This window comes from Loxodonta africana, chromosome 9 (genome assembly GCF_030014295.1).
Source record: "Loxodonta africana isolate mLoxAfr1 chromosome 9, mLoxAfr1.hap2, whole genome shotgun sequence".
NCBI classification, from domain to species: domain Eukaryota; kingdom Metazoa; phylum Chordata; class Mammalia; order Proboscidea; family Elephantidae; genus Loxodonta; species Loxodonta africana.
Window position 1 is genome coordinate 89,937,509 of NC_087350.1, and position 15,682 is coordinate 89,953,190.

General features: G+C 36.8%; 1 protein-coding gene across 4 annotated transcripts in view; it reads right to left on the reverse strand.

The window, feature by feature from the left end:
* IFT74 (intraflagellar transport 74) overlaps positions 1-15,657 on the reverse strand; it is an 85,832-nt gene extending 70,175 nt beyond the window's left edge. The window contains exons 1-6 of one of the 4 annotated variants that reach the window (XM_064291819.1): positions 14,879-15,650; positions 11,852-11,990; positions 6,712-6,847; positions 3,218-3,266; positions 1,475-1,573; positions 1,262-1,322 (exon numbers count right to left, since the gene is read on the reverse strand). In XM_064291819.1, the coding sequence (XP_064147889.1) occupies positions 1,262-1,322; positions 1,475-1,573; positions 3,218-3,266; positions 6,712-6,847; positions 11,852-11,971 (465 nt within the window). In that variant the 5' untranslated portion in view covers positions 11,972-11,990; positions 14,879-15,650. Of the gene's footprint in view, positions 1-1,261; positions 1,323-1,474; positions 1,574-3,217; positions 3,267-6,711; positions 6,848-11,851; positions 11,991-14,878 lie in introns of all 4 variants that reach the window. The other 3 variants (XM_064291820.1, XM_064291821.1, XM_064291822.1) reach the window with 3 other exon arrangements.
* Between the last annotated feature and the right edge of the window lie 25 nt (positions 15,658-15,682).

Consider the following 15,682-nt stretch of genomic DNA (forward strand, 5'->3'; position numbering starts at 1 on the left):
TTGAATGTAAGAAAATTCTGACACTAGAAATATTCATCGAGCCAAGGTCAACCTAAGGGCTGGGGCAGTCATCAATGCTGCCAGGAGGATTACTGTTTCTGAAAGTCCACATTACGATTTTTACTCTATTTTGATAGAAGGCAGACATATTATTTTGAATGCAACATACAAATGGAGGTAATCTGCAGGCAAAATAATTACATTTTAAAAATTTTCTGGTGACATCATTCCATAGAAAGGTAAAATGCATTTTTAAAGAAATGCCATTGTTAATATTCAGTAAATTTTAGCTGTTTTTTTTTACATTATTGGAAACTCTGGTGGCATAGTGGTTAAGTGTTACAGCTGCTAACCAAAGGGTTGGCAGTTCGAATCCGCCAGGCCCTCCTTGGAAACTCTATGGGGCAGCTCTACTCTGTCCTACAGGGTCGCTATGAGTCGGAATCGACTCGATGGCACTGGGTTTGGTTTTTGGTTTTTTACATTATTATTTTAACATCGTTAGGAGAAAAAAGAGTGTTTATGTATGTGTGTATCTGTAAGTAAATATATATTTTTTTAAAAGTATACATATCAATCAGTTAAGCAAAGTTATTTCTGGGAAGGGAAATGAGGGAGAAAGGAAAGGGTACTTTATTCTCAGTACTTTTTATGGTTTGAATCTTTCACAATAAGCATATATTCATAAGTTACTTGGTATTTAAAATAAGACCAATGATCGTCCTGACAGGGAACATAACAGAGAGTCCCAGACAGAGCAGGAGAAAAATGTAGAACAGAACTCAAATTCATGTATAATGACCAGATTTAATGGTCTGACAGAGACTGGAGGAACTCCCGAAACTATGGCCCCTGGATGCACTGTTAACCCAGAACTGAAACCCAAAGCCCACTCTTCAAAGATTAGACAGGACTATAAAACATAAAATACTACATGTGAGGAAAGTGCTTCTTAGTTCAATCAGATGTACGAGACCAAGGGGGCAGCACCTGTCTAAGAGCATGATGAGAAGGCAGGAAGGGACAGGAACTGATCCAAAGGACACAGAGAATCGGAGAAGGGGGGAAGGAGGGAGTGTGCTGTCACATTGTGGGGAGTGCAACTAATTTCATAAAACAATATGTGCATAATTTTTTGTATGAGAAATTAACTTGAGCTGTAAACTTTCACCTAAGGCACAATAAAATGAGAAATATTTTTAAAAGTGGTAAAAAGCAACGAAAATATTCAAAGGAAATTCTCTCAGAAGAGAGCAAATACCATGTTGTAGTCTGCTAGTTGTCCTTGAAACTCCTTGATTTCAATAGCTAATGTCTCGGCCCTGCAAGCATAAAATAAATACATCCATAAATATATAAATAAGTAGACACTTATGAACATTATAGATAAGTTAAACTTCTGTAACATACTGTATCAAATGATATGTGTAATAAAAGACTTTTCATTTTTCATATTTTAACTAAAATTTCTCACCTCTTTTCATATGACAAATATACTGAATTCTCTTGATTGTACATTTCTATTTCTTTCTGAAGTTTATTAATTTCAGTTGTAAGTTCACTTATTTTACTTCTAAATGAAAAGAAATAAGAAAGTAAACAATACTTTTAATCAAATAGTCCTTCTAGTTGAACAAACCTTAAACTCCTCACACATAACAATAATCTAAATGGTTTTATGAAATTTCACTAAAAAAATGTTTAAGTAGCTTATTTGATCAAGAAGGTATATCCCATCCTACCCTACTCAACTGCTGATACTGACATAGGCTGCCTAATGATTTAGAAAGACGAAATAAGTCCAGAATGGAAGCCTGGTCAAGCTGGTACAATCCATAGTGAGAAGTAGATGCCTAATTGTCACCCTTACGGATTCTGCTACTCTCTAGGGCAGCATTTCTGAATAGCAACTGTACTGATATTCCAGGCCACTGAATAATTATTTGTGATGGGGGGAGCTTTTCTATGCATTGTACGATACTTAGCAGCATCCTTGGTCTGTATACAGTAGTATCTCTCCCCAACACTAACATGACAACCAAAAAAATCTCCAGAAATTGCCAAATGTGCCCTGGTGGGCAAAGTCATCTCTAGTTGAGAACCACTGCTTTCGGGCCAAACAATTACACAAATACCTAAAACTATTCTTTGAAACAAGCACAAACCCTGAAGAAAGGCAATAACATGATCAGGAATAACTTGATTTCCTTTCCTTCCTTTGATCAAAAAATGGCTGGATATCAGAGACGCTACACAACTTGTAGCCTCACTAACTTTCTTAGCTTTGAGGACAGACGTGGGGGACCTATACTTCTTTTTATTGCCCTTCTAGGGGTTAGAGAATCAAATGGATCCAGATAATCAAGAGACAAAAGAATCAAGAAGTAGTAAGAAAGAAAGCCATAATAGAAAAAATAAAGGACAGATTAAATGGAATGGAAATAAGAGAGAAAGAAGATACAGGTGACCAGCCAAGAAGAAAATAAAATAAATTAACAAAAGGAAGATAGGACAGTAAGACATCTGAGCTAAGAAAAAGGTAGGTAGATAATGAGAAAAAAAGTTCTTAGTTTACAACAGCATAACTAGAGACATATAACAAAGCTTATAAATTAAGGTTATGCCCCATTTACAGTAATTGACCAAATATATACTTATGTAAAACTTCTGCACTGATTAATTTATCATAAATAAGAATATACATTTTTCCTTTCCTTTTAGATGTAACTGGTGACACTCCAAAGGTATGAATACATTTCAGATTAGTGAAAAAAACATAAAAGATTATTCCTATCATTACTGTATTTTTATGAAAATAACACATCCCTTCTATGTTCGCTTGCCAAGCACACCCTCCCCTCACAAGGTATTTTCTTAAGTGCACTATGCTAATTTTTTTTGGCATAGTGGTGCTTATGAAAATACCTCATGGGGGAGGGTGTGGGTGGCAAACAAACATAGAAGGCATGCATTATTTGTATAAAAATACAGTAGATGAAAAATGTAAACCTGAAATACATAGTTCATATATATACACAAATACAAGAAATTAAGAATCTCAGTCTAATTGTATTATTACTTCTATTTTGCAGTGTAGTCAAATTATATCACAAAGCAAAATAATTCTTAGAAATCAACAAATACCTCATTATCTTAACACGTACCATAGCTAAATATTCATAATCATACATAAAAAAGAGGTATTTATTTAACATACCTAAGAAGCCCAAGATAATAAGATTTGTCTAAAATTTGTCTCTGAGGACCTAAAAAAAAATTTTTTAAGTGTTAGTATTGGTTGTTTGAAAATACCACCAAAATAGCATATCCAAAGCACAATCAGAATTACACTCTATAATTCTTACATAACTTGTTGCCAACGAGTTGATTCCTATTCATAGCGACCCTACAGGACAGAGTAGAACTGCCCCATAGAGTTTCCAAGGAGTGCCTGATGGATTTGAACTGCTGATCTTTCAGTTAGCAGCCATAGCTCTTAACCACTACACCACCAGGGTTTTCCAATTCTCATATAGTCCTCATGAATTCTCTTAACAAATCAACCAAAAAGATGGAAAAGAAAATTAATGTCTTGCAAAATAATGGAAATTTAAATTAAGATCAAAAAGATGGGACTAGAGGTGGGCTGTTAAAACAGGAGACTTTGCAAGACAAGCTGACTGAATGGATACTGGGTATAAGGGAATCTAAATAAGGCCTCCACTACTCGTCTGTCAACTGTCATATCATGGTGGCCTTCATGTTGCTGTGATGCTTGAAGTTATGCCAATGGTATCTCAAATACCAGCAGGGTAATTCATGGTAGACACGGTTCAGCAAAGCATCCAGACTAAAACAGACTAGGAAGAAGGGCCTGGGGATCTACTTTAAAAAAACTGGCCAGTGAAAAATTTATGAACAGCAGCAGAACATTGTCTGATACAGTGCCAGAAAATGAGTCCCTCAGGTTGGAAGGCACTCAAAATACGGCTGGGGAAGAGCTGTCTCCTCAAAGTACAGTCAACCTTAATGATGTGGATGGAGTCAAGCTTTAGGGACTTCATTTACTGATGCGGCATGACTCAAAATGAAAAGAAACGTGCAAACATCCACTAATGACTGGAACGTGGAATTTACAAAGTATAAATCTAGGAAAATTGGATGAAATGGAATGCATGAAAATGGATATCCTAAGGATTAGTGAGCTGAAATGGGCTGGTATCAGCCATTTTGAATCTGACAATCATATGGTCTACTATACTGGGAACAAAAAATTAAAGAGCAAAGGCATCGCATTCACTGTCAAAAAGAACATTTCAAGATCTATCATGAAGTACAACACTGTCAGTGATAGGATAATATGCCTACAAGGAAGACTAGCTAAAACGACTGTTATTCAAATTTATGTACCAATCACTAATGAGAAAGATGAACCAATTAAAGATTTTTACCAACTTTTCAAGTCTGAAATTGATCAAACATGCAATCAAGATGCACTGATAATTACTGGTGATTGGAACTCCAAAGTTGGAAGCAAAGAAGAAGGATCAGTAGTTGGAAAATATGGCTTTGGTGATAGAAACGACGCTGGAGATCGTATGATAGCATTTTGCAAGACCAGAGACTTAATTCATTGGAAATGCCTTTTTTCAACAACATAAGTGGTGACTACACGTGTGGACTTCACCAGATGTAATACAGTCGTCCCTCGATATCTTCAGGGGATTTGTACCAGGATCCCCCACGGACACCAAAATCCGAGGACACTCAAGTCCATTATAGCAAATGGTGTAATATTTGCATATAACCTATACACATCCTTTCATAATACTTTAAATCATCTCTAGATTACTTATGATACCTAATACAATGTAAATGTTATGTAAATAGCTGTTATTCTGCCTTGCTTAGGGAATAATGACAAGAAAAAAAGTGTACATGTTCAGTACAGATGCAACCATCATATGCCTAACTACATAGTACATGTCAGAAACAACACATACAGTGCCCAAACAACGAGTGCTGTAGAGAGACTGAGGATCTGTGAAATGGCAGGAGGCTATAGCAGGGTATGACTATACATCTTTTTTTTTCCCAGAATATATTCAATTCACAGATGTGGAACCTGCAGATATGAAGGGCAGATTGTACAAAGAAATAAAACAGACTACACCTGTGGAAAGAGATGATAGAAAAGCTCTACTAATATCACCACACAGAACAAGGCCAGGGGCTGACTACAGAACAGACCACCAATTGCTCATATGCAAGTTCAAGTTGAAGCTTAAGAAAATTCAAACAAGTCCATGAGAGCCAAATACAACCTTGAATATATTCCACCTGAATTGAGAGACCATCTCAAGAATAGATTTGACACACTTTACACTAATCACCAAACATCAGACAAGCTGTGGAATGATATCAAGGACTCATATATGAACAAAGCAAAAGATCATTAAAAAGATAGGAAAGAAAGAAAAGACCAAAACGGATGTCAGAAGAGACTCTGAAACTTGCTCTTGAACTCAGAGTAGCTGGAGTGAATAGAAGAAATGAGGAAGTAAAAGAGCTGAACAGAAGATTTCAAAGGGCGGCTTGAGAAGACAAAGTAACGTATTATAATGAAATGTGCAAAGACCTGCAGTTAGAAAACCAAAAGGGAAGAACATGCTCAGCATGTCTCAGTTGAAAGAAATGAAGAAAAATTCAAGCCTTGAGTTGCAATATTCAAGGGGTCTATGGGCAAAATATTGAACAACATAGGGACCATCGAAAGAATATGGAAGGAATATAAAGAGTCACTGAATCAAAAAGAATTCACTGACGTACAACCATTCCAGGAGGCAGCATATGATAAAGTACCGATGGTATTGAAGGAAGAAGTCCAAGGTGCACTGGAGGTGTTGGTGAAAACAAGGCTCCAGGAACTGAAAGAACACCAATTGAGATGTTTTAAGAAATGGATGCAGCACTAGAGGTGCTCACTCACCTATGCCAAGATATTTGGAAGACAGCTACCTGGCCAACCAACTGGAAAAGATCCATATTTATGGCCATTCCACAGAAAGATGATCCAACAGAATGTGGGAATTATTGAACAATAACATTAATATCACACACAAGTAAAAGTTTAAACATGTTATCTCCAGTCCCTGGAGAAGGCTATCACGCTTGGTGAAGTAGAGGGCCAGCGAAAAAGAAGATCTTCAATGAGATGGATTGACACAGTGGCTGCAACAATGGGCTTAAACAAAGCAACGATTGTGAGGATGGCACATGATCTGACAATGTTTTGTTCTGTTGTACATGGCATCCCTATAGGTCAGAACCTACGTGATAGCACCTAACAACAAAAACAAATTAGGCCTGTCCCAGCAAAAGAACTTTCTGCAGTGAAGGAAATGTTCTATACCAGTGCTATCTAAAAAACTGCTACATGTTACTATTGAGCACCTGAAATTTGGGTAGTACTACTGAGGAAGAGAATACTTACTTCCTGCAGTTTTCATTAATTTAAGTAGCCATATGTTACCAGTAGCTATTATACTGGATAGTGCAGCTGAAGACTGTGAATCCCTCAGAAGTATTTTCACAGTCATTCTCTTATTTAACCTCACAATTTTATGAATCAAGGAATAAGAATTTCACATCCTAATTCTGATTTAATTATACTTCTTATAGAAAATACATTCATCTCCTTAAAATAGATACCTTTCATTCCAGTTTTCATTCCACTCAAACCTTGTTGTGTTACAGGACGATCTGCAACTTTGATTTGAGAAGACAGAACTCCTCCTGTCCCTATAGGTCCACCACGAGAGCCTGGTCTTGCTGTTCCAGGTGGCATCTAAATGACAAACATGATTTCCCTTTTAATAAACATGCATAACACCATACCTCCACCATTATAAAACAACAGAAAATTAAAAACAAAAACAAAATTCTACATAGTTTATTAAATATCTTTATATTTTTGAATTTCTGAAATATTAAATAACGTTTAATACAATTACATAATAAATTTCTTTAACATTTCAAATTCTGTGAACATTAAATAAGACATTTCCTTACATTTTAAAATACCCACCACCCAGTGCCGTCGAGTCGATTCCTACTATGTATAAAACCTGATACCGCTGAGTTGATTCCAACTCATGGCAACCCTATAGGACAGAGTAGAACTGTCCCATAGGATTTCCAAGGAGCTGCTGGTGGATTCAAACCACCAACCTTTTGGTTAGCAGTGATAGCTCTTAACTACTGCACTACCTAGGCTCCATTTTATGTATGTTGTTGTTAGGTGCCGTCAAGTTGGTTCCAACTCACAGCAACCCTAGGCACAACAGAATGAAACACTTGCCTGGTCCTGCATCATCCTCACAATTGTTGCTATGCTTGAGCCCACTGTTGCAGCCATTGTGTCAATCCATCTCATTGAGGGTCTTCCTTTTTTTTGCTGACCCTCTACTTTACCAAGCATGATGCCCTTCTCCAGGGACTGATCCTTTCTGATAACATGTCCAAAGTATGTGAGACATAGTGTCACCATCCTTGCTTCTCAGGAGCATTCTGGTTGTACTTCTTCCAAGACAAATCATTAGTTATTTTGGCAGTCCATGGTATATTCAATATTCTTTGCCAACACCACAATTCAAAGGCATAAATTCTTCAGTCTTCCTTATTCACTGTCTAACTTTCGTATGCATATGAGGAGATCGAAAACACCATGGCTATGTACAGACATTGTTTAAAATACAGGTAGTCCCCAAGTTATGAAAGAGATTTGTTCCTGTGTCTTTACATTGAATTTGTAGGTAAGTCGAAACAGGTACATATGGTTCTTAGCCTTGGTGGCACAGTGGTTAAGAGTTACAGCTGCTAACCAAAAGGTCGGCAGTTCAAATCCACCTGCCACTCCTTGGGAACCCTATGGGACAGTTCTACTCTGTCCTATAGGGTCGCCAGGAATCCAAATTGACTGTATGGCAATGGGCTTGGTTTTTTATTATTTTTTTTAGTGGAAGAAAGGGAATCTGGTGGCACAGTGGTTATAAGTACTCAGCTGCTAACCAAAAGGTCAGGTGTTTGAACCCACCAGCCACTCCACGGGACAAAGATGTGGCAGTCTGCTTCCATAAAGATGTACAGCCTTGCAGACCCCATGGGTCCCTAAAAGTTGGATTCGACTCGACAGTGAGGGTATATTTTCATAATATTAAAGGGTAAGTATGAGTTGTTCATAAGTAGGACATTCATAAACTGGGGACTACCTGTACCCCAAACTGGAAAGAAGCCAAATGACTACCAAAGTAAATGGTTAAACAAGTTGTAGTGAATTAAAAAAAAAAAAAAAATTACAAAACAGTATTTCTGATTCCATTTTTTTTAAAACAAACTCTGGAAGACCATACGGAAAAAAGAGTACCAGTGGTTATCTCCACATAATATTACAATTGAGTCTTATTTTGTCCATTATGCATTTTTTGTGTTTTCAGTATTATAATGAGCATATATTATTTTTTAAGTCAGAAAAAATAAGGAACTTTTCATTTTGAAAAAAAAAAAAAGTTATAACTCCACCACAAATTGGTGGACTAAAGGACTTACATCACTTACATCACTCTACAGGCATTCCTATTACTACGCTACATGACTCTCTACTTCATGTTTGCAAAATCCAATATAACAATATGCACCCTGAGGAAATGACAAAAGACTCCCTTCTTGTCAGTTCATTAAGTATGTACAGGCATGGAAGGTAAAAAGACAGCCTGAAACTTTTGCAGCTATCCCTCCCTCTTCTGTTTATCTTTCTTTCCCTCTTAATCATTCTTTTCTCCACTTTTGGTCAAAGACCAAAGTAATAGATTAAGTACACAGTAGAAATTTTAGATTTGGCACAAACAGTTAAGCACTTAGCTATTAACCAAAAGGTTGGTGGTGAGAACCCACCCAGTGGCACCTCAGAAGAAAGGCCTATTGATCTACTTCCCAAAGATCACAGCCATTGAAACCCTATGTAGCACAGTTCTTCTCTGAAACAAAAGGGGTCACCTGAGTAGGAATCCATTCAGCAACTGGTTTGCTTTTTTGTTTGTTCGTTTTGTTTTTAGAAATTTTAGATAGGGGTTGAACACAGCAGCTTCCATTCATTTTGCTTGTTTTCTAAATCCTGTTAGCTGGTAGCCTCTAATTCTATCAACTAACAGCTCTTAAGTATCTCTGAGAATTTCTTGGGGCTTATTTTCAATATGGAGCCAGCAACAGTAATACACTCTGGAGAACAGTGATACAAGAACACTATCAGCTACAAATTCAAATAAAATCAGTTCAGGGTTATACTTGGGAGAGAATGCTAAATCTTTCCCTTGGTAAGCCTTCTGAATAATTTCCTCTTTGTCTCTATACAAGCATAATTATGACCGCTATTCAAATATCTGTGTGTGTGTGTTTTTTTTCATTTATTAGCTGACAGTATAGAGAAGAAAGTATACATTAAAACTGTACACATTAAAAAAAATGAGGTAGACGTATATGTATTCCCATGGGAACCTACTCACAACACATTAATGGAAGAAAAGAACAAGATAAATTGACAATGTACATAGTATTATCTTGATTTTGGAAAAGACCAATACAATACAAACTACACATGTATGTGTGTTCACGTTTGTAAACTTACAGAAAAAGTGTTGACACTTTAGTGTTGCCAGTGGTTACATCCGGGTATGGGGAAGGAAACTCTGACACTTCTCAGACATTGTATGTTTTACAATGAGCATTTACTATTTTAAAAATTGCAAACATTAAATATTTAAAGTGTCTGGCAAATAGTAGGAGGGCAATAAATGTGAAGATTCTTTTTATAAATATTTAACTAGAAAAAGTTAATTCTTACTAGATTAAAAGAAAACACCCCAGGTCAGTACTATATATATAAAGACTTTAGAAAAGTCATTTTATATAATATGATGATGGTAATAACAGTATCTAAACTTCTAGAAAAAGCTAAATACTTTGGCAGGGGGAGGGAAGAAGCTGATTAACAAATTATTTCCTCCACAAAATGCTGCTCGTCTTATGAACTAAATAAAAAAAAAAAAAAAAATACAGGACCCAAAATTATCTTAATTTGCAGTTGGTCTACTATCCAAGTTAGTGTATTGGTCCTATACACTTCCCAAGTTAGTCGAGACCATCTGTTGCGAGCATTCAAGAAATTACTATCAACATTTTGATGTGTTCATTTCTTTCTGGCTTCTTTCTATGCGTATGTAAATTATGTTAAATTGGCATCACACTTTTTTTTTCACTTAGTATTGTATTATAAAGATATATTATTTCCTCAATATTCTTTGAAAATAGATTTTTATTGGCTACCTAACAGCCTTCTAGGGAGTTCTACTCTTGATATACATGGGGTTGCCACAAGGTTTTCAAAGGCTGATTTTTCAGAAGTAGTTCACCAGGTCTTTCTTCCAAGGTATCTCTGGGTGAACTGGAACACTCAAACTTTCATTTAGCAGGCAAGCATGTTAATCATTTGCACCACCCAGGGATAGACTTATAATAACTTATTTAACACTCCCCTGTTGTTGTTTAGATGTTTCCAAATTTTCACCATTAGAAATGAAAGTGTATCGTATTTTTACGCAAATAATGCATACCTTCAATGTTTGTAGAAGACGCTTGTTGCAGAGGGTGTGACTGGCAAACAAATGTAGAAGGTGTGCATTATTTGCATAAATACGATAATTATCTTTAAAGGATATTCTTCTGCTTAGAATGATCAATTTATGAACTTTATCCACATTTTTCCAACATGATATATTTCTTTCATTTATTCACTGATTTATGACACTATCTTTATCTTACACTAAGTTTTTAACCCTTATTAGAATCTGTTTCTAGGCTGCTGTGGTTTTCAGAACAATGTTTTATTTATTGTTTATATTTTAATATCAGAGTATTTTATTTTTCAAAATTTTCTTATTCTTGCTTTTTTTTTGTTCTAGTGAATTTTAGAATAGTTTTATAACAATACTCCTCAAAAGAAATCTCACAGAATTTTTATCAGACATAAAGTTTATAGTCTTAATATATAAAGAACTTGTACAAATTAGTAGTTTGCTCTCTCATTTTTAAGATTCTAAACCATATGCATAATATATATGTTACAAATATTTTTAAGAGTTTGTCATTTCTCTTAACTTTTTTAATAGTGTTTTCAATTTTTATAAATTCAAACATAAAAATATTTTTCCTCTTTAGTACCGTTTGTCATTTTCAGAAAGGTCTAGCCCCTCTAAGTTTATACAAAATACTTGGCTATATTTTCTTCTAGTACATTTATGGTTTCATTTTTTAAATATGAATCTATAAAATATCCTGAATTATTCTGATAAAAAGTATGAAGGAGAAATCAATTTTTTTTCTTCTTTACAAATAGTTTACCAGTTATTTGAATGAACTATTGAATACTCCATGCTTTTCCAACTAATCTGAAATGCTGCCTTAATCATATACTCAATTCTTACATATATTTAATTTCATTTCATTTGATTCTGTCCCCAATACACTATTTAATTATTATAGGTTTAAAATAAATTTTAATATCAGAAAAGATAGACATCTTTCCCTCAATAGTAGCTTTCAGACAGTCTCTGACATTTACATTTCCAGATGTTTAAAAAAATACATATATATATCTAATAAAAAATTTTTTTTTTTTTTTTAATAGTAGGGTCATGGAATAAAGGTGCAACAAAGAAGAGTTGCTTAGTATAAAAAGGATTTCGAACTTCTACCAGGATATATACACAAGCATTACATTGGTCTATCTTAAACTTACTCCAGTTGCCACTCGAATATTTCCTGATGGGGGTCGTATTCCAGAAGGGGGTCTTCCTGTCAACCCAATTCCACCTCGTGAAATAGGGCGAGCTGCCGAAGGTTTGTGATTACTGGCCATTGCTTGTTCACTTTAACCACTGTTTGGAAACAATGAATAATTCAATACTCCTTTGATGTCTTCTACAGCAAGACACTAATGACCCACCATACCTTTCCTTCAATCATTCAATCCACGATGACTTTTCTTGCAAGCCTGCTCTAATTTTGTTCAGATTTGACATCAGTGTTCCATTTTGAACTCTGAGATCATACATTACAACATGCCTTCCTCATCTCACTATTCTCTAACCAAAATGCAAGTCCTTCTAGTTAACGACCCCTCCTGTACTTTCCTTCCATACCCTCCCTCTAACATATCCAGGATCTTCTTTCTCTCTCAATATTTTCTCTGTGTTTCTGTTCCATGGCTAACTCTCTTATATTCTCAATCTTGTTATGAAGTACTTCCTTTTACTTTGAACTCTTCTGTCATGGATTGAATTGTGTACCCCCAAAAGTATGTGTCAACTTGGTTAGGCCATGTGTGGTTGTCCTCCATTTTGTGATCTTCCTGTTATAAATCATAATCTCTGCCTGTGGTTAAAAGGCTTAGGGTGGGATTGTAACACTACCCTTACTCAGGTCACCACCCTGATTCAATGTAAAGGGAGTTTCCCCTGGGGTGTGGCCTGTACCACCTTTTATCACTCAAGAGATAAAAGGAAAGGGAAGCAAGCAGAGAGTTGGGGACCTTATACCACCAAGACAGCAGCACCAAGAGCAGAGTGCATTCTTTGGACACGGGGTCCCTGTGCCTGAGAAGCTCCTCAGCCAGGGGAAGAGTGAGGACAAGGACCTTCCTCTAAAGCTGACAGAGAGAGAAAGCCTTCACCTGGAGCTGACACCCTGAATTTGGACTTGTAATCTCCTAGACTGTAAGAGAATAAATTTCTCTTTCTTAAAGCCATCCACTTGTGGTATTTCTGTTATGGCAGCACTAAATGACTAGGACATCTTGGTAACAGAATCCTTGCTTCCCCTGAAGATAACACTTTTGGTACTGAAGGCTGTTTTTGCTTCCTGTCCCACAATTCCAAAGCAAAGGAGATGGTGCTTAGAAAAATAAAATAAACAGAATGCTCTTCCTTTGAGGACCAGGGACCTGGTTACTATTATCTAGCCACCTCTTGTGCTCTACCTCATCTTTACTTAAGTCTTCTCTACCTAGTTCTCAGTCTCTCTATCCCAGGTTCCACCATCATCCTGGGTAACTTCCATTTGGATACTAGATCCAGCATCTAACATTCCGTCTTCACAGTTCCCTACTTCAATTTCAGTAACCATCTCAACTCTATTTCAGTTATTCATAGCCACAGATAGAAATCAGGAGCTTGTCATCATTTGGAATTGCTCCCATCTCAAAAATCTTCACTAAAATACTCTGTGACCTTAATCTTTCCTTCTACCCATTTTTCATCTTATTCCCATTATACCTCTTTTTAACCACTTTCTTAATTCAGTCTCTCCAATTTATCAGATCCTTTATTCATTATAGTATAAATATTATTTAAATTTTGGGTTGATAAATTAGAGTAGTATTTTTTAAATTGTGGGTGGTAAAAAACAACTTGGCAAGTTGTGACCAATATGCTTTAAACATGAAATAGAATAGAAAATATAAGAGAGTAGTACACTGCACATAAACCAAAAACCAAACCCGTTGCCATCGAGTCTATTCTGACTCATAGCGACCCTATAGGTAGTTTCACATTTATGCAAATTGCTTCTATATTCTGTATAATCTTGCATCCTTTCTTAGAACTGAAACTATGTGATGACATATAAATCAATGTCTATAGTTATGTCATTTAAATTGAGCACCAACTCTAAATTTTCAACTGTTTACTAAAAATTTCCATTCAGATACCGTTATTATATTGAATAGGTTCACACCAAGCATACAATCTTCCCATCGCAACTAATTCCCTGATTATATTTTCTTTCCACTGTGAATTCTGTACACAAAGTAATAGAATTATTTCAAATGAAAAAGGGAGTTCCAATGAAATGACTTTTAAAAAGACAAGGATTATGATCAAAACAGTTTCTCAAAAAAAAAAAAAAAAAACCTGATACAATAAGCCTCCAGTGGAATTAGCTTTCTGATAACTTTAAGAAAATGTACAATATATATACTTAATTAAAATCATTCATGTTTTAACAAGCTTCCAGTCTATTTTCTTTGCTGTACTACTTTTGTTCTACTGTAATGAAAAAAGCTTAGCATAAATCAATCCCTGGGAGGAAAAAAAAGGGCACTTATAACATATATTTGTACTGCTAACTAGGGTCCCTATGAGTCAGAATTGACTCCACGGCAAGGTGATCCACACAACACAGTCAGAGAGCCAGCCTAGCCTCTGATTGCAGAAAGATGAGCGTTTGAACTCCAGCTCTAACAGTTAACTAACTAGCCGTATAATCTTGGCACGTCATTTAACCCCTCTGGATCTCAGTTCTTTCATCTGTAAACTGGAAGTACAGCAATGAGCCCTGTCATGCAGAGGTGCTGTGAAGATTACAGATGATGTATGTGAAACACCTCACTCATAATAATAACAATAATTACCATTATTATTATCATCGTCATTATCCTCCCTAAGCCAGCCATTCTCACACCTTTAAACTGGAAAGGAGCCAAGTCCCTTGAGCTGTGATCTACAAATACAAGTCCATCACTTTGAGATTTGAGTAAAATTTCTCTGAGGCTCTTGGACAGTTCCCTCTGATCGCCGCCGGGCAAATCTACTCAGTGAACTGAGGCGAGGTCTGCCCATCTTTTGCCCGACTGGAACTGGGAACCTCCTAGGCCTGGAGAGGAGCCCGAAGGTAACAGTTAAAGGCCTAAGAGTTTGTTTTGTTTGGAGCTATCCGCATCTCCAAGGTAAAATCAACCGAGCGTGAGGCAAGGAGGGAGGGATGGAACCTGGGATTTATCACCGCCGCCGGCGCGAAAGGAGGGCGATCGCACGGATCCGGGGTGCTCCTCCCTTTCCGAGGCCGCCACCACCACGAAGCCTATCGGCCGGCCGCGCGCACTCGCTGACCCACTCGCGGGTGTCCGCTCATCCACGAACGGAGTTCCTGGGCCCTCAGGACTCACAGCAAGCACCGAGCGCTGCCGCGTATCCTGGCAACAGGGGCGGGACGGGAAGAGGCTCCTCCTCCAGATCAGCCAATCGTTGGCCTTCAGCTCCCGTTCGCTACAGAAGTAAAACGCAAAGTGGTCTCGCGAGATTTCACACTAACGTTTCTTTTCAGAGTATCCAAATACTGTCCCGAAATAAAGAACGCCGGTTTGCGTAGAAAAGGGAGTGGAAGTTCAGCATTTAAAACTTGGCTTTTCTGAATAATCGTAGCAACCTCTCTGAGTGTTGCAAGACTCCTGTGGCAAGAGCGCAGAGCGTGCTTCACCTGAACTCATAAGTTTTATTATAAGCAATGTACCTCCCGTGTATTACGTGAGGATTGTTTGAAGCAATTCTGTGGTAGGCAGGTCTGTATGGTGTTATAGTACTGGTAGTTTTTCCTCATGTTAGGCCTGCGTTGAGCATCGATGCAAAGCTGGCTCCATCCTTTTTTTTCCTCCACATTTCACTGGAAGCTGAAAGCTTCAGAGTTCTTTTGATCAAAGTTTGTAAGGAAGAAAGAAGTGTTCTTAAAAGAATTATTTAGAAGGAATGTTAAGTTAGTAAAGGATTAAGAATTAATTCACCTCTAATAAAGTAAC